This window comes from Sorex araneus, chromosome 1 (genome assembly GCF_027595985.1).
Source record: "Sorex araneus isolate mSorAra2 chromosome 1, mSorAra2.pri, whole genome shotgun sequence".
Taxonomy (NCBI): Eukaryota; Metazoa; Chordata; class Mammalia; order Eulipotyphla; family Soricidae; genus Sorex; species Sorex araneus.
The window spans coordinates 199,207,280-199,225,840 of NC_073302.1; the positions used below are offsets into that span (position 1 = coordinate 199,207,280).

Sequence of the window (18,561 nt, forward strand, 5' to 3'; positions counted from 1 at the left end):
ACCCCATCTTTCCTAGGGCGCAGATGGGCGGGTCTCCCAGGATGGGGTGCCCCCACCCCACCTAGCACTTCCACTAAACCCTCCCCACGGACAAGATGTGATCTGCAGCCAGCCACTAAGGATGAGAGGGCGATGCCGATGACCCACTTTCCCCAGCTCGCACCCCTGACCCTCTCCCTGGAATCTGCACCAGGTGGTCCCTGGAGCCGGTGTTCAGCATCCGTCAGAGACTTCCACAATCTCCATGCTGTGGCCCGTGCTGCCCAGTCCCCTCCCAGGCCCGACTTGCAGGCAGTGGGGATCAGGATGAGGGTGTCACACTGAAGCAGGGGTTGGTGCCCAGGGACAGCGCCCCAGGATGTGTCTGGACTCCCTGCCTGTACCCCCCCCAACACCCCAGGAATGTTGGCATTTTGGACACAGAAGAAACCACACCCTCCAGGGGAAGATCCCCAGAGCCACATGCTGACTCCCTCGGGCTGTCAGCGAGACATTCAGCAGCAGGTCCCAGGGTCCCTCAGGCTGTCCTGCCCAGCCCTGTAGGCCATGGCACGACCTTTCCACAACCCCCAATGCCACCCGATGGACCTGGCTGACGGCTGGGCCGGCTGGGTTGGGAGGATGCCAAGGCTCACCTTGGCCAAAGAGTGGCAGCCCGGAGTCATAAGGCCTCCTTTTACTTTTTTTTTGTTTGCTTTTTTTGGGTCACACCCTGCGATGCACAGGGGTACTCCTGGCTCTGCACTCAGGAATCACTCCTGGCGGTGCTGGGGGCAGGGGAGACCATATGAGATGCTGGGAATCGAATCTGGGTGGGCCGTGTGCAAGGCAAACACCCTACCAACTGTGCTATTGCTCCAGCCCCTCCTTTTAGTCTTAAGAAGTGTTTTGTTGGGCCACAGAAAGTGGTGACTGGAGGCTACTTCTAATATGGTGCTGGGGAAACGTACGGTGCTGGGGCAACACGAAGTACTGGGACGGAACTGCGGCTCCTGTATGCAAAGCCTGTCTGCAGCCTTGCAGTAATCTTTCAGTCCGTGGCTCTCATCATAACGCAAAGATTACATACTAGGCACTTATCTATGGACTACTAATAGCGTGATATTACATCTACCCTAAGTAGCATCTCCATACAGATTTCATCTATACATCATACGTATAATTTGCCATCAGTCTTCTTTAAAAAACTGATGCAAATTCATTGCAACTAAAAGGGAGGGCATTTCTCAAAGTGTGAGATATTAAACAGTATAACATGATTTGAAAAATTGAATTGGGAAATGTACACTAGTAAAGGGACGGGTGTAGGAACATCGTATGACTGAAACCCAATATGAACAACTTTTTAACCATGAATCTCACTGTGATCCAATTAAAAAATAAATACATTTATATTTAAAAAAATTGAATTACAGTAATGACATCTTTCAAACCATCTAGAGAATATAAAATGAAACATAATACTTTCCTAAAGTTAATTTTCTTGATCCTGTAAAGCACAGTAGCAAATGATCAACTTCCAAGTCTTATGTTTATACATATTTTGAGTGAGAACAAGATCTGAACAGTGTTTTTTCTTCTAGGCTCTATTAAAACTCTTTCAACATATATTTATGTCAATATTTAGACTTGATTTTAAATTGTTTCCACAATCTTCATTACCTATAATAGTTTACAGTATTTAAAATGGCATCTCAACTGCAGCAAATTTATTTTGTACAATTTCATAAATTTCATTCATCTTTCATACATTAAGAGGGATTCTCTCTACTGTGTACTGACTTAAGGCTGTAATTCTGGTCAACAGTTTTATAACATTCTCTGTTTTTATTAGGGTCCTCGCTAGAATCAATGATCTCAGTTAACATGTGAATGTCAAATGAAGGTTTTGCCTCCTTCTTTTCAATTGTAAGGTTTTTGATCAGAATGAATTCTCTGATGTCGGTTCAGATCTGAACTTTGACTGAAGGCTTTGCCACATTCTTCACATTTATAAGGCTTCTCGCCTAAATGAATTCTCTGGTGTTGAGTCAGGTGTGAATGCTGATTGAAGGCTTTGCCGCACTCTTCACATTTGTAAGGTTTCTCCCCAGAATGAATTCTCTGATGTCGAGTCAGATCTGAACTTTGATTAAAAGCTTTTCCACATTCTTCACATTTGTATGGTTTCTCCCCTAGATGAATTCTCTGATGTCTAGTAAGAGATGAATGCTGATTAAAGGCCTTGCCACATTCTTCACATTTGTAAAGTTTCTCCCCAGAATGAATTCTCTGATGTTGCATATAATTTGAATACTGATTGAAGGCTTTGCCACATTCCTCACATTTGTAAGGTTTCTCCCCAGAATGAATCCTCTGGTGCTGAGTAACATGGGAGCGTTGATTGAAGGCTTTGCCACATTCCTCACATTTGTAAAGCTTCTCCCCAGAATGAATTCTCTGGTGCTGTGTCAGGTGTGAATGCTGATTGAAGGCTTTTCCACACTCTTCACATTTGTAAGGTTTCTCCCCAGAATGAATTCTCTTATGTCGAGTAATATCTGAATGATTAAAGGCTTTGCCACATTCTTCACACCTGTAAGGTTTCTCCCCAGAGTGAATTCTCTGATGTTGAATAAGTGATGAATGGCGTTTGAAAGCTTTGCCACATTCTTCACATCTGCAAGGTTTCTCCCCAGAATGAATTCTCTGGTGCTGTGTCAGGTGTGAATGCTGATTGAAGGCTTTTCCACACTCTTCACATTTGTAAGGTTTCTCCCCAGAATGAATTCTCTTATGTCGAGTAATACCTGAATGATTAAAGGCTTTGCCACATTCTTCACACCTGTAAGGTTTCTCCCCAGAGTGAATTCTCTGATGTTGAATAAGTGATGAATGGCGTTTAAAAGCTTTGCCACATTCTTCACATTTGTAAGCTTTCTCCCCAGAATGGGTTTTCTGGTGCTGAGTCTGAGTCAGGTGTGAATGCCAATGAAAGGGTTTCCCACATTCTTCAGTTCTGCAACACTTCTCTCCAGTATGTATTCTCTGATGGACAGAAAGTTCAAAGCAGGATATAAAGGCTTTGCTAGCTTTTTTGCATCGGTGACACTTAACTCTGATATGAAATCTTAGATGCTGATTGAGATGTGATCTCTGGTGAAAGGTTTTTCCACAGTGTTTGCATTTATAAGGTTTCTCTCCAGTATAAACTCTTTGATGTAGAATTAATTTTGAAGATTTTCCAATTTGATCATACATAAAAGTTTTTTCTTCATTTCTGGAATTCTGATACTCAGAAACATCATAATTAATGTTTAATGCGATCCCATATTTCTGATAGTTTGAATGCTTATATACAGAATGGACCAGCTGACTTTGCAGACATTCCAATTTCTTTTTTAGAAAACATGAATGTTTAGAAGATTCATGAGGGTTTTTGCTTACAGAAACACATTTCTCTACAGAAACAACTGCACTTACATCAGGTTCTTTCCTAGATGAATTATATACTGAATTATTTTTGGTGGTAATTATCCCAATTTTGTTATGTCCATCATAACGTCCAATTTGCCATTCATTCCCCACTTCACATTTCCAGTCTTTCACTAAGGGTAAGTTTTTAGGACTGCAGCTTCCAAATCTCAATAGTCCTTTGGGGAGTGAACCATCAATGTCTGACGAGCTCTGGGTGTTGTAAGAAATACCTACGGAAACAAACAGAAAAACATATCAGACTGCATCACTCACAACACTATCGCTTCATAAGCTGTGAAATCACATATACAGAAGTAAATACCGGGGCCAGATTGATTATACAGTGGGAGAGCACCTTGCTGTACACAGCCAACCTGGACTCGATCACCAGCACCATATATGATCCCCCAAGCCCCACCAGAAGTGATCCCTGAGTAAGAGACAGCTGTGGCCCAAAACCCAGAAAAAAGAAAAGGAAAAAAAGTAAATACTGAGTGCAGGTGTCATTAATACAACAATGAAATTCCACACTTCTGAGAGATATCAAATTAATAATTATTGAAAAAACATTTGTGAAATGACTAGATGCCAGCTAGGAAAGAAAGGCAACTTCAGGAAGAACTGAATGAAATAGACATGCTGAATGGGAGGGGGGGGTGAGAGGTGGGGGAATGTGCCACATTTGCCCCTTATACCTGCTCACTCTTCCCTTCAACACTACTGAACAATTGTGAGATAATGTCTAACCCAGGGCTGGAGAGTTAGTACAGCAAGCAGGATGCTTGCCTTGCACACAGCTGTACCAGATTTGATCTCCAGCACCCCATATGGTCCCCAGAGCACCACCAGGATAATACCTGAGCACAAAGTCAGGAGTAAGCCCTGACCTTCGCCAGGTGTGACCCAGATCCCTCCCCACCACAAAGAAGAAAATTAAGAGAAAATGCACAATTCAGTTTTCTTTCAGGACAAAAAGTTATAGTGGTTTTTGTGTTCAGTGACCTGAATTTCTGGGCACTTAATTAAGATACTCAGATCTACTTTGCATAAAAAATAAAATATAAAAAAATGAAAGTATATCATAGATGTCTAGCCACTAAGACAATACTGAGCCTTTCTTAGAGACTATGCAGTGCTAAAACAAGCCAACAAGGAGGTAAGATTCTGTGCTCAGAATAAGGAAACTGGTCAGTACCTAAACTGAAATACAGAAACACCAAACAACTCATTCCAAGAACTCGTTGTGAGGACACAGAATATTGACTGCCTCTGCTGTTCTATAAAAGAAGGTTTGGGAATGGAAAACAGGTCTGCTCTTAACATTCTCAAGTGTCCATAAAAGTTCAAAACCAAACACAATACTGGATCTACAGCTGGTAGTAGACCCATGCAGATTCAACCTCTGCCCACCCACTTCACCTCTGGGTAAGAGCAGATTCAACAGTTGGAAATAAATATAAAACTCTTACAAAGAAGCATAGCATCATGGCTAAAAGGAACAAAATAAATTATTATTACAGTTACAACACGCAGAACTATGAACACACAACATAACAAATAACTGAAGATTATTCTGAAGATTCTGAATGATGTGAAAAGATGGCTTGAACAAAAATAAAGGAATTATGCATGTTTAGTATAAAATTATTAGTGAAACAGAAAATATAAAAATTATGAAATAAAAATTGGGAGACGAAGAATAAGTAAATTTTTTAAAAATTTTACAAAGGGTAAATAATAATAGAAAGCAGGAGTAGAAAATGTGAGAATAATACAAACTGTTAGTGGAGTAAAACAACTACTGGGGATATTTGAAAAACACCAAAAGGGATCAAAGACACCATAAGTATGGCAATATATTTGTAATAAATATATTACAAGGAGGAGAGAAAAATAGGAAAGAGAAAACTCAATAAAGAGTAATTTGATTAAACATCTCACATGTTAGGAAATAAATATACATATTCAAAAGTGCAATGGATTGAAAGTGAATGTCAAAAGCAAGCAAAAAAGCAAAAAAGACACAAGCAAAAAGGAGAATAATGAAATAATAGAAATGCAATTAATCTAACAGAAGAGAGTGTCTGTAATACTATCACCAAGGTGTTCAGCAACAACTTTGTATGGTAAAGTGTATATAATTTTAAATATAACAAAAAAAATTTCAACCAAAAATACAATAAAACTATTCTTCAAGAATATTCTTTGAATGATAAAAGAGGCTAAAAAGATTTACGGGGGTTAAGCATGTGCCTGATAGATGGCTGACCCCAGTTGGCCCTGGCACCACCAAGTCACCCAGGAAGGCCCCCAAACACCAGGGGACAGCACTGGCTAATCCCAGAGGGCTCTTGGAGCACCACATCTTGGGACTCTCACATTATACTGCCCCAGAAAAAACCCTTGAAGTCCATCACTTCAGAGTACGTTTTTAGTCAACCAAAAGAGGTGAAGAAATATTTAACTCCTTTACCCTTTAAGAAGTGGCAGCATAAAGTTTAAAATTTTTACTGTTACAGCCGGAGAGACAGTGCAACAAGCAAGGTGCTTGCCTTTCACGTGGCCAGCCAGATTTTGATCCCAAGCAGCCTCTATGGTCCTCAAAGTCCAGCAGGGGTGATCCTGAGCACAGAGCCAGGAGTAAGCCCTGAGCACTGCCAGGTGTGGGCCCCCAAAGCAAATGTACATATATAGCATTAGTACACATAATTATAAGATTTTAAGTCACATAGATTGTATTTTTTCATTTAATGAGATGCTTTATACCATTATGAAACTACTAAATCTGGCACTGTGGAGACTTGTTTAGTCTCTATAGACTAAGGCTGGGAGAATTGTACAGGGGCTAAAGAGCTTCCCTGAACACAGACACCCAGGTTCAGACACCCACCAGCCTGGCACTCACCTCCACCTCAGCACCACACACAGTCCCCAAGCACTGCCAGGAGTGATCCCTGAGGAGAGTCAGAAGGAAGCCCTGAGCATAGCCAGGTTATGATTCACCCCCCTTCCCTGCTATAAATAAATGAATAAAATAAAATCAATTTAAAGTACACATAAAACTAGAAATTCTATGGTGACGAATATGGAAATTCACCTCCAGAGTTTTAGGGATTTCTGCACCAAATCTCTATTTCCACCATTCCCATTCCACATTCTGAGGTTGTGCGAGAACACCTTAATGCATAGTTCACTAGAATGGACACATCTTCTCAGGTCTCAAAGGCAACGGGTGAGCAGACAGGTCATGGAGAACAGGAGTTCAAGAGAGAACTTTGATCCTCACAGGAGCAAGGAGGATCCGGACATGATGGGAGGGGAAGAGAGGGCTGCTCAGGAACTCGACAGTGCCAGCAAGATCAGTAACTGAGGAGAAAAAATTAGGAATTTCACAAAACTCTTCCGCTGAAGTACTTCCAAACTGTACTTTAAAGGTCTGGTTTCCTGTTCCACTTTGGTCTCTCACATGGTGCTTTACTCAGTCCCACCTACCTGGGTGTCTGGCCACCTTCTCTCTCTTAAAGTTCCAGGGCTCCTGATTTTGTTCCAGTAAGGTGATCAGGTATGGCTTAGATACAGTGAGACCTGTTTATTAGAAAAGGGAAAATTGTTTTTATGTGCATTTCTCTATTTTGAGGGTTCCGGGACCATATCCGGCAGTGCTGAGGAACTATACTTGTCGCTGTGTGCGTGTGGGGGGGAATGGAGGGGGGATGGCAGTACTGGAAGTACCAGGGGACCATGTTTTCTGGGGATGGAGCAGAGGTCAGCCAAATGCATGGCAGGCACCTTATTCCCTGGACTATTGCTCTGGCTCCCAGAAAAGGAAATTATTTTACTTTCAGGTTCTTACATTGCAATATAGTGAGTTGCCAGAAAAGAAGAAAGAATATGGTATATTTTAGAAACGTATTTATCAAGATACACTTTTTTCTGAGTGCACCTTTACTATACTTGTGAGTATTTACAATATTGAGTCCTGAGTTTCACTTCTAATACCACTGAATCAAAAAAAAAAAGTTGAAATCTGGATTTGAGTTATGGATATCAATGCTTACACGTCATGGATTTCCTAAAATTGCTACTAAGGGAAAAGTCAAAATTCATGATGGCACTTATAAAACTTTGTCTTCTATACTCACAACCCCCGATTGTTTACTTTAAAGCAAGGACCTATTGTAATATATAAATATTGTAATTTATATAAATATATAAATATTGTAATATTTAAAGAAGCACCCAGAAACTGTCCACAGAGTAGTAGAGGGGTGGAATTAGGAATTCTGGAAGAAAGTTTTCCTCACCCAAGGAAACCAGGTGTCCATAGTTCTCTAACATCACATCCCTGTACAAATCTTGCTGGGACTGGTCCAGGCATTCCCACTCCTCCAGAGAGAACTCTATGGCCACATCCCTGAATGTCAATGGTTTCTAAAATTGAAAAGAAGCATTTATCAGGTCTCTAGCATGGGAGCCTCAGGGGCATGCTCGACACCTGAGGTCACAATCTCTATTCAAGGGGGATATGCTCAACGCCTGAGGTCACAGTCTCCACTACAACCTCTGGGACAGCTTCCCTAGGCACTGCTCAATCTGTGCAGCTGCAGCGACCTTCTGGCTATCAGGCACCTGTGATCCAGCGCTCTACGGGGTATATCTGGACTCGACAAGAGGTAGGCCCTGTGTTCTTGTGAGCACACACTCCTGACTGCTGACCTGGCCTGCTGGAAACTGGGACACACATAGCCCCAGTGCCCACAATATTAAACCTTTGCTTACAGCCCAGGCTGTGTTTGCTGCCCCAAGACGGACCAAGTGCCTGTGACCATGCATCACAGGTCAGTTTCAGTGGGTGTCATCTCAGTGTTGTAGCTGTTGCCACGTGCCCCAGACACTTGTAGGTGCTAGATTTGCTTATGCCCAGAGCCACTGCCAGGTCCCCTAGACAGAGACAACACAGCTGCCTTCAGACTCACTGTGAGTCCCAGCAAGATCCTCCTTCACTTTAGTGATACAGTCACTGCTAGACAACCAGGAGTCCAAGAGAGCACCAGCTGCCACCCTGAACACCAAGTCCCCTCCACAACCTTGCCTCAGATTTCCCCAAAGCACCAAACACAATCAAGGACAGGCTCTCCACTCTGATGGACGAAGATCAGAGCCAGAGAACAATCCCAAGGACATTATCGGAGCCAAGCCAGTTTTATAGGTTTTATAGGCCTGGATTTATAGGCCATAATTTCCTTTACAGGCCACAATACCAATGATGCTTGGTGAGACAAAAAAAATCATGAACAAAAGCTTGAACTTTCCATCAAGAGAAAGAACTGATCCATCAAGAAAGCTTGAACAAGCTAATATGTGGGAAAATCTAACAATACTGAGCTAAGAACACAGCACCAAACCACCAAGTACAACAGACATGGTTAAGAACAGAATAACACGTCAGAAATCAGTGACCTCTAAATAAGGCAGAACCATCAAAAATGGAAAGGGTCTGAGGCACAGTGAGTGCCAGCAATCAGCCCACATAGCTCAAAGCTGCAACTCAGTCTCACACAGCTGGAGTGCACCTGGGTAACCCCATGGTGCTTGGGGATCCCCAAATTACTCCTATTGGTCCTGGTGTAGGAGGCATGAGGGACCAAAACCAGGTTCCTTGGAACCCCTGAACAATCTCCCTGTTCATGACACAAATCTTTTTATTGTGGGATTTTTAAAAATTGAATCACTATGAGATAGTTACAAAGTTTTCATGTTTGTTTCAGTCATACAATGATCAAGCACCCATCCCTCCACCAGTGCACATTCTCCACCACCAATGTGTGGGATTAAAATATTTTAAGGTCACACCTGGCAGTGCTCAGATCATATGCAAGCAAGGCTAGTGCCCTACCCACTACACTATCTCTCCAGCTCTAAATAGTTTTTATTGAAAGAAATCGTTCAGATAAGAGTGATGGGAGAGAAGAGAGAGGAGAGAAAGGAAAGAGAGAAAAGGAAGAGAGAGAGAGAGGGGTGTTCAAGCAAGAACACAGGCTTCTCTAGAGTAGAAAAGTCCATGATAAGTTTTTATTTTATTTTTTGCTTTTTTTGGGGGGGGGGGTCACACCTGGCAATGCTCAGAGGCTACTCCTGGTTCTACACTCAGGAATTACTACTGGAGGTGCTTGGGGGACCATATGGGATGCTAGGGATCAAACTCGGGTCAGCTTCATGCAAGGCAAACACTCTCCCTGCTGTACTATTGCTCTAGCACCCATGACAAGTTTTTAAACCTGAAGATACCCTCAAAGTTGAACAGATCGTCACAGAGAAACATTCACACCAAAGCAGGCACAGAAGAGAAAGGAGACAGAAGCTGCATCAGTGGCTGGAGCAGAGGAGGTAGTGGGGGGTGATGGTGGAAATAGCCGTGGGGTGACAGTGAGGGTGCTTGAGTCCTAAGCAGCTCAAGGGGACAGTGCCACCGACCAGGCAACCAGCATGGAGGTGGTGGCAAGCGGTGAAGGGAGGGAGAGCTACAATGACCTGGACAACTCCCTCCTCACCAGCTGACCACGCCAGGGGCCTGAATGATGGTGTGGTGGAAGCTGACCTGATAGAGGTCTGGAGGAATCTGCAACCATCAGCTCTGTGATAGTGACACCCATAAAGACAAGCTTTGGGGATGTGAAGATGTTGTCTTGGGACATGAAGCATTGTGAGCTGCCTAGTCAACAACCAGACCAACATTGCTGGCTGCTGCCCAGCCAGATCTACGCCCTGGGCACCCAGATGACTCCTTGAGTTCTCCAGTGTGCTTCTCTTTCCCATCTTGAACCCCATCTATTCCATTACTGCAGGTGTTCAATACACTATTGTGCCCCTGTGGCTCAGAGAACTGTCATTCTCAGAAGGAAGGAGTCCGGGCCATGGGACAATCTGAGCCCATGCATAGCCCATGCAGTGCCCTGGAACCAAGGTCTCGTCAATGGGGCAAACACCAATTTTGGCTGTTGGACTCAAACTCAATCAAGTCAGCATACTTCAACTTGTTCAAGAGCGATCAGGGTAGTTGGGGCTACACTGACCCCAACCTCAGTGGACAAGGTGATCCTGGAAGCAACCCTAACAAACACAGAAGATAGCTCCCTCTCCTGGGACAGCCCTTTGAGAATACGGAGGGCCCCACTGCCATTCCCATGAGGGCTAGCAGTTCTCACCACAATATGAAGGGTGGAGCCTGGCACTGCCCGCCCCCCACACCCTCTGAATATAGCCCTAATGTGACAGCCCTGTGCTCATGGTCTACTGCATGATCAGTCTGAGAGGAACTGTGATCAAGTCTTTAAGATCTTCTGTCAGTGCAGCAACGTGGAGGTCAAATTCATGAAAAGCAGAGTGCCACAGCAGCCTGGCAACCACCCACCCCGACAACAATTGCATGTGCAGCCGGAAGTTGAATGTCCGAGTCTCCAAGCAGCCTGCCACAGTGGCTGGCCAGTCATACAGGCTGGAAGATAGTTCCTACCCTCACAAAGGCTTCAGCAAGTCCAGACACCATGGGTTCTTTATTCCGGAGCAGGCAGCCAAGAACTGATCCAGCACCCAGCAATGTGCTGCACTTCTTCAATGTCCCCTTGGGGTGACTGACTCCAAAAGGAGGGTCCTAGCGAGGGACCTGGATGGATCCAGGACAAGCCATAAGCTATGCTGGCATTGAAAAGGGACAGGCAAGTGCCATAAAGCATGTTAAAAGCACAGTCATAGAACTAACTCTGTCATGACGCAAAAAAGAAGTAACTGAATAGGACCTGCTGGGGTTAGGAAAGACTAACTTGTCCTGAGGATTGTAGTCTGGGATATATATAGCAAGATGTCCCCAGGAAGAGCCACCCTTTAAGCTTAATATATCTCTTACTGTATCCATATAAAATGACTAGAAAGGTTATTAGGAAGTAAATTTAAGATGACTCTAAGTGGATACTGGCTAAAGAAAGGAGAAAGCAATATGCCCTCAGATGGAATTCCAGAGCAGATCTCCTAGCAGGAATCTAGAGTGCTGAGCACTTAGATGAGATTCTGTCCTTGGGTGGGCCTCCCAGAAGAACTTTCCCTGAAGGAAGGGCTTTGTATCTGTTCATTGTTTATGATAATGTTCAACCACACCTTTGTGTAATTGCTACCCCTAAACCCTCGTGATTTCTCTATAACTAACACTGTGAAACTTGAATAAATGGCCACTGATTACCAACCAGCCTGGTGGCCTCCGTTCCTTCATTGTTCTGTCACTGTTGGCCTCCTGAGGGGATGGTGATCAGCCCTGAATGGACCCAGGGACCCTGGGGTCACCACAGGCCCGGAACAGTGGAACAGTGACAGAAGATAATTACTATTATTAGAGAAAAGATGATGATGATGATGATTTGGAAGAATATGTGTTGAGAACTTTCACAAACCAAGGAAAGGAGATTCCCAGAATGAGGACACTACAGTTTCATGTGACACCCAAACAAGGAACCAGAACTCCTGCTCTGGATGTGGACCCCCAAGTGAATAAAAAATGAACCAGGCATGCACTTGCTTCCAATATAAAGCTAAAAGACATAGCACTGAAACCACACAGTCATTTTCAAAAAGAGAAGTCGGAAATTAAAATCACCACCAAAAGTGCAGGTATGAATGTAAGGAGAATAGTGGGGGGAAGGAACATAGACTTTACTAAAACCTCAAATAGATATTGAAAATGGTAATATTTAAACCAATATTTAACTGAATGTCAGTGGCCAAAACTTGCTAATCAAAAGGCAGAGTAGGACAGTATATACAAATACATATATAAAAGACTATTAATTCAAATGCAAAGAGATATAACCAGCAGCACATAAATTAAACAGACCTTTCTGGAGTGGTGGGGACCATGTTTGGTGTGCTCAGGGGTTACTCCTGGCTTTGCAATCAGGAATTACTCCTGATAGGGTTTGAGAAACTGTATGAGTTGCTGGAGACTAAACCCAGGCCAGATGCTTGCAAGGCAAGTGCCCTACCTGCTATACTATCTCTCTAGCCCGAGTTGACTTTTAGAAATTTATTCTCACCAGGGATCAGATAAGCAGACAGAAAATAAACAAGGAAATAGTGGCTATATGCATAACTCTATTGCATTTCTGTATGCAAGCTACGCTGCAACTCTATATGCAAAAGAAAACACATAACTAAAAGAGAAAAATCAAAGAGAAAAATCACAGCAACAACTGAGCAAATAAGTCAAAGAGAGAAAAACGCATAAACCAGACGATCTCACTTATGATGGTGTATTAAGACACAGCAAGGAAAGAGAATGTTCACAGAAGACAAACCACTGGATTCTGCCCACAAATCTGCGGTTATAATCCTGTCCTGAAAGCCTGGCACTATGGCTGTGGGCATGCTAGCACTGCATCCTGGAATCATGTAATCATTTGTGGTCTTGTAAACCATTATTACTACATGATTTTTTTCTTTTTTTAACTGACCTGTACATGTGTTGCATGTGGGAAGCCCACTTTGGTCCCCAGCACCAGAATAGCCGAGAATCACTGCCAGGTGTGGCCCCCATGGAACAAAAAGGGCAGACTTTGAGGACAGAATAGGTTGGGCACTTGCCATGCATGCAACCCACCCAGGTTTAATCCCCCGCACTCTAATGGTCCCTGAACCCTGTCGGGAATGATCTCTAAGCAGCAAGTCCTAAGCACCACAGGACTTACTCCTGGACCAACACCACCCACAAAAATAAAAAAGTCTGACTTTATAATCACTGGGAAAGAGGTTCAAATATACTCACTTGGCAGGAACATCAGAAGAAATAAATGTTTGCAAGGTAGAAGTCAATGGCATTTCAAAAGGAAGGTAGAAGGACCAACTGCGGAACGAGCACCTCCAGTCCTTCCTACTCCTCACGTGGCTGATTCCCCACTCAGATATTATCCTGAAGAATTAGCTTTGAGTCCCCAAGAAAGTGTAAACACATCCTCTTTGCCTGCTCTGCCACTTGCACTCAGAGGCAGCCGGGAAAGCTAAAAGGTCCTAGAGTGGTTCAGAAATAAGGTTTTATGTGGAAATAAAACACAGCTATCTCTTCCTACACTCACGTGCTGTGTCCTGCCACATATCTCCAGGAATTCTCTTTTAAAGAATGTGGGCTTCAACCCGTGTTCAATTCCTTCGCCCCTCTTGGAGAGCCCGGCAAGCTACTGAGAGTATGGAGCCCACACGGCAGAGCCTGGCAAGCTACCCATGTGTATTGGATATGCCAAAACCAGTAACAATAAGTCTCTCAATGAGAGACGTTACTGGTGCTGCTTGAACAAATCGATGAGCAATGGGATGACAGGGCTCCAATGACCTCTCTAATAAACTCACACAGAGCAAACTCAGCTAACTCCCACTGGATCAAAAGCTGAATGAACTCAACCAATAAATTACTTAGGAGGCCATGTGCTTCCTGTGTCAGTCTGGCTAAAATCAGCTGGGACACACCCCAGAGGGGGGCCAGTCAGCCCAGGGTTCGCCCAAATAGAGCACAGGCAGCCAACTGCTCCCAAATTCCAAAATCGCCACCATGCCCCCAGACAGATTCCACTGACTCAGGTTAGGACCTCACTCAGAAATTAACCTGCTGAAAAAACTCAGGTATGTGGGGTTTGTGATTACAATCTCCAGGCTTTTCTCGGAGTTGGGATGGGTTCCTCCTACTTCCCAGTACTTCCAAAAGTCCCGGCAATCATACCTACAACCCAGAGCCACCACCCAGTTATAAATTTAACTCCAGGTGTACAACACCCTTAAAAATTCTGGACTTCTCTAGACATATCAAACTCTACAACACTGATAAACCAGGAGTAGCACACCAGATTGGATGTGATGTAATATAGAAGGCAAACAATCTCAACAGAACATCAATACAGAAGAATTAACCTGTAACAACATCTTAATAATCCTTCATACAAGGACTTAATGTCTTCATGGTGAGATACAACAAGTGACACTAATTTTCTTCTAAGTAAACATTTTTTGATCATTCTGTTAGCAAAATTATTGATAAAAAGCAATATAAAATAAATAACTGAGGGCCCGCTATGGGGGCAGACATAAGGGATGTTTGGGAAAGTTGGAGACAGTGGTGGAAGGAAGGTGTAATGCTGATGGAATTGTTGGAATATTGAATGCCTGTAACAAATCATCATGAACAACTTTGTAAACCACTGTGTTTATATATAAAGTGTAGGAGGAAAAGTAGGCTTTACCTATTTCATGTAAATTCCAAAATATCTTAATATAGAATTGCTTTTTAAAAAATCAGCTAGGAGACCGAATGAAAACACTGATACACACAGAATAGACAAAATTTGTGGGGAGGGCACAGGTGATATTATTTTTTAAAACTTGACACCGATCCTAAAGCAAACCAGATGGAATCCACTGCAGTGATGGAAAAAACTCAGTGAGCATCACTGCCCACCTTGGGATATGTGAAGAGCTTGCCTATAAGATAGTAAGAGTATTGATCTTGAAAGCATCTAAGAAATCCTCACATGGCATTCTGGCCATCTGTTCCAAACAGAAGACAAGAGGGGCCTGCCAGTTCGCTCTCTTTCTGGAGTACTCAGTCCTCAGGAACTCTTCCTCCTTCCAGGCCATTCTCTGCTTTTGAGCCACCTTTATTCGATACCTGAAGAAGACATGGGGATTGCTTCCAGGTAGGCTGGCATCTTCCACCAAAGCACCAGAGGACTGGCAGTACCACCTCCTAGGGGGTAGAGCCAGGGCAGAAGTGACTGACCTAGCTGGTAGGGTGCTTACTATCTCTGGGAACTTAAGTATCTCATTTTTATCAATGTTATATGCTGGGGCACTGCACGTGTTCATAGCAGCAGAAGCCTATGTCCAGCTGAACACAACACTGACCTATTAAAAATAGGAATAGAGGCTCGGTTGACAGCACCGAGCTGTACCCCTCCACCATTCTAAAGGACATCAGGACATAAGGTACCAGATGTCAACCCTCACTCACAATGTTCCAATCTCCTTACTTCCCTGAAATACAAGCGATTTGCACTTGAACATTGTGGGGAATGGGGTCTGAGGATTATGTGTGTTAGAGCTTCTAGCTTTGGTTTCCTGATCGAGGGGGGTCACCATCACACCCCAGCCCACAGACCCTTGGCGGGCTGGCAGACTCAGGCTCTCAGAGACTGGCCCCTAGATTTTCCCTGATTGCTGGGCAATGAAAACCTCATCCCAACTTGTCCCTCACCACCTCCTCCATGACAGGACTCTGGTGCACACTCTCCTCAGTGGCCATGGACACAGAGAGTCAGGGTGGCCTTGCCCCCGCTTCTACCCCATCGACGTGTTAGCAATCATTTCTTGGGCCATAAAAGCAGTCACTATTTTCTAACACCAGTAACTGCATGCATACACTTTAAACTATGAGGCTATTATACTCCAGTGACTGAAGCACCACATATATCTTTAATTCAACAGCCTCCCTTAGTCACACAAGAAGCCAGGCCTAATCAACATGATCAGAACATACCCACAGAATTCTAGACCCTAGCATTGCATATGGTTCCCTAACCACTAACAGGAATGATCCCTGAGACCACAGTCAAGAGTAAATCCTGAGCACTGTCAGGAGTGCCCCAAAACAATAAAGAAATAAATGTCTATAACAAAGAAATAAATTGTGGTAGAGGAGCAAGGCATTAAACACAATCCTGGATAATTAATAACACTTTCTTATTATATCTACAGGGTGAGTAACAGCTATTTTAACTCATAACCCTACTATGACAACACAAATCAAATAATTCATATCATTAATATGCATGGACTATATAGTAGATATAATTCATATTCATCTATAACACTGTCAGTCTTGTTCCAGCCTTAAAAAGTAATTCATCCCCAGCCCACAGTAGGCCAGTGAGACAGGACAGGAAGTAAGGCACTTGTCTTGCATGGGGCTACGGAGCCTGTGGCACTGGTATGAATTCCCAGCTCCACATATGCACCAGGAGGGGCAACTGCTTGAACATATAGCCAGGACTAACCCTGAAGTGCTACTGGGTGTGGCCCTAACCGCCACCCACAAAAAAAGCCACCACGTCGACCCTATGAGAATATTTCCTCAAACTATCACTTAAGAACAAAACCAGCAGCAGGATCTTACCAACCTTAATAGCAACCCCAAATTGTTAATTAAATATTTCTTAGTTTACTTTCTATATATGATGTACCTAGGCATTTTAACTAATCACATTCCCATATGTAAACATGCACGTAAAACTAAAGTCTGAAAACATGAAACAAACCACCTTACTACCACCCATAACCCTAACAACCACACCACTTTTCCACTGGCAACCTTACATTCCTGCAGAGATTAGGAATTTAGGAATGTTCCTGACTGAACTTGATCTGAAAGAAGAGCCAGCTTCTCCTTTTACTTGGCACATGCTTCACCAACACTACTGACTCTATTACAAACATAAATCTCCTGCAACAACAACAGTCCCTGACTGACCTGCGCTTCTCACTGATGTCTGCGCTGCAATTCCTGCTAGCAGCAGGCATCACCTGTATCGGACTGCAGGGAAAACCCTCCCTCCCTTGTCGGGAGAAGAAACCCAACAGCACACACAGGGCCCAGTGATGGGGTGCTCAGGGGCCCACAGGCTCTGCACATCTACACTCAGGGACACGCGGTGTTTCTGAAACACAGAAACAGAGTGGGCTGAGTACAGGGGCAGGGAGCCACCGGACAGCTAATGAAAAAGACACAAGTGAATGAGTAACAATGTGGGATCAGGTCAAGGATGAAAGTCTATGACAGGGCAAGTGTGTCATATTGGTACATATCATTCTTGTGGACAGAAGACAAAAGTGACTATGGTTGATAGGGTCAAAATAAATTTTTAAAAACTGCCTCACAGAAAAATCTTACTTGGCGAAGACACTGCAAAAATCAATAACCTATGATGGTCTTAAGCAAACACCATTGTGCTCACAACAGGACTAGTAATGACGGGGACCAGAGACAGTACGGCAGATAGAGCACTTGCCTTGCAGACGGCCACTGTGTTATCTCCAACACCCCAAGTGGTACCCCAAATCTGACAGGCGTAATCCCTGGCCGCAGAGCCAGGAGTCAGCCCTGAGCACTGCCAGGTGTGACCCCCAAACAAAAACCACCAAGTAATAGCAATAATAATAATTATAATGTTGGGGCTGGAGCGACAGCACAGCGGGTAGGGCGTTTGCCTTGCACGCCGCCAATTCGGGTTCGATTCCCAGCATCCCATATGGTCCCCTGAGCACCGCCAGGGGTGGTTCCTGAGTGCAGAGCCAGGAGTGACCCAAAAAGCACTAATAATAGTAATAATGATAATAATAATAATGTCCTTTGTAAACCTCTAGGTGTCTCAGATCATTCTCACGCATCTCTGGAGAATACCGGAAAGCTCAGTTTTCGCACAGGATTTCATGTCACCGCAGATGCTGCAGGCTGACAGGAGCACGGCCAGGCCTGAGGACCTGCGGCTTCGGGACACACTCACTCCCCCCCGCGCCGGACAGCCCAGGGTCGACCGAACGGGACGAGCCCCGGAGGCCAGCGCAGTCCCGGGAGTCGGCAGCCCCAGAGCCGCCCCGTCTCCCGCGCGCCGGCTCCTCAGGGTGCACTCTCGGCTTCGAGACCAGAGCGCTCCTCACACAGCGCCGCCCTCGCCGTGCGAGCGGGCGACTCTCGAATACGCCGTCTCCGGGGCTTTCTGGCCGCCGTCGGACCCTGAGTTCTCCCCCGCGCGGGCTACACGACCCAGCGTCCAGCTGAGGCCGAAGCGAGCCCGCGCAGGCCCGCCCCACAGCACGAGCCCCGGGCCGGCCGGACCCTCACCTGCGGGCGCGGCCCCATGCGACACCGCGGCCCGGCCGCCCGGGAAGCGGCCGCCGCTCCGGGGCCCGGGGCCGGGCGCGGAGAACCGGACACCCGCATAGTACACCGCGTCCCGACGCGCCGCGGCGCCAGCGCCACACGCGCGGCGCCGGAAGCCCGCGCGCGCCAGGATCTCGCGGCAC

General features: G+C 44.8%; 2 protein-coding genes across 2 annotated transcripts; both read right to left on the minus strand.

The window, feature by feature from the left end:
- Positions 1–1,367: 1,367 nt before the first annotated feature.
- LOC129404288 (zinc finger protein 429-like) lies at positions 1,368–18,542 on the minus strand. The gene is given in 3 exon segments (XM_055136317.1): positions 1,368–3,686; positions 6,949–7,041; positions 18,380–18,542. A coding segment is annotated over 1 exon segment (1,365 nt). The 5' UTR covers positions 3,241–3,686; positions 6,949–7,041; positions 18,380–18,542; the 3' UTR covers positions 1,368–1,875.
- On the minus strand, positions 6,935–15,784 carry LOC101559359 (zinc finger protein 679-like). Its single transcript, XM_012935458.2, has 3 exons — positions 15,737–15,784; positions 7,761–7,887; positions 6,935–7,041 (listed from the first exon to the last, which is right to left on the minus strand). The coding sequence occupies exons 1-3, from the start codon at positions 15,782–15,784 to the stop codon at positions 6,935–6,937; spliced, it is 282 nt and encodes a 93-aa protein (XP_012790912.2).
- Positions 18,543–18,561: the final 19 nt, after the last annotated feature.

What these genes read in the sequence shown, in the direction of transcription:
- LOC101559359 (XM_012935458.2), bottom strand. Translation starts at nt 15,784, where the DNA reads ATGGCCACTGAGGAGAGTGTGCACCAGAGTCCTGTCATGGAGGAGGTG. An exon ending in GTCCTGTCATGGAGGAGGTG is followed by an intron (nt 7,888 to 15,736) that starts GTGAGGGACAAG and finishes TTTCAATTTTAG; the next exon opens with AAACCATTGACATTCAGGGA. An exon ending in TGGACACCTGGTTTCCTTGG is followed by an intron (nt 7,042 to 7,760) that starts GTGAGGAAAACT and finishes TCTAATAAACAG; the next exon opens with GTCTCACTGTATCTAAGCCA.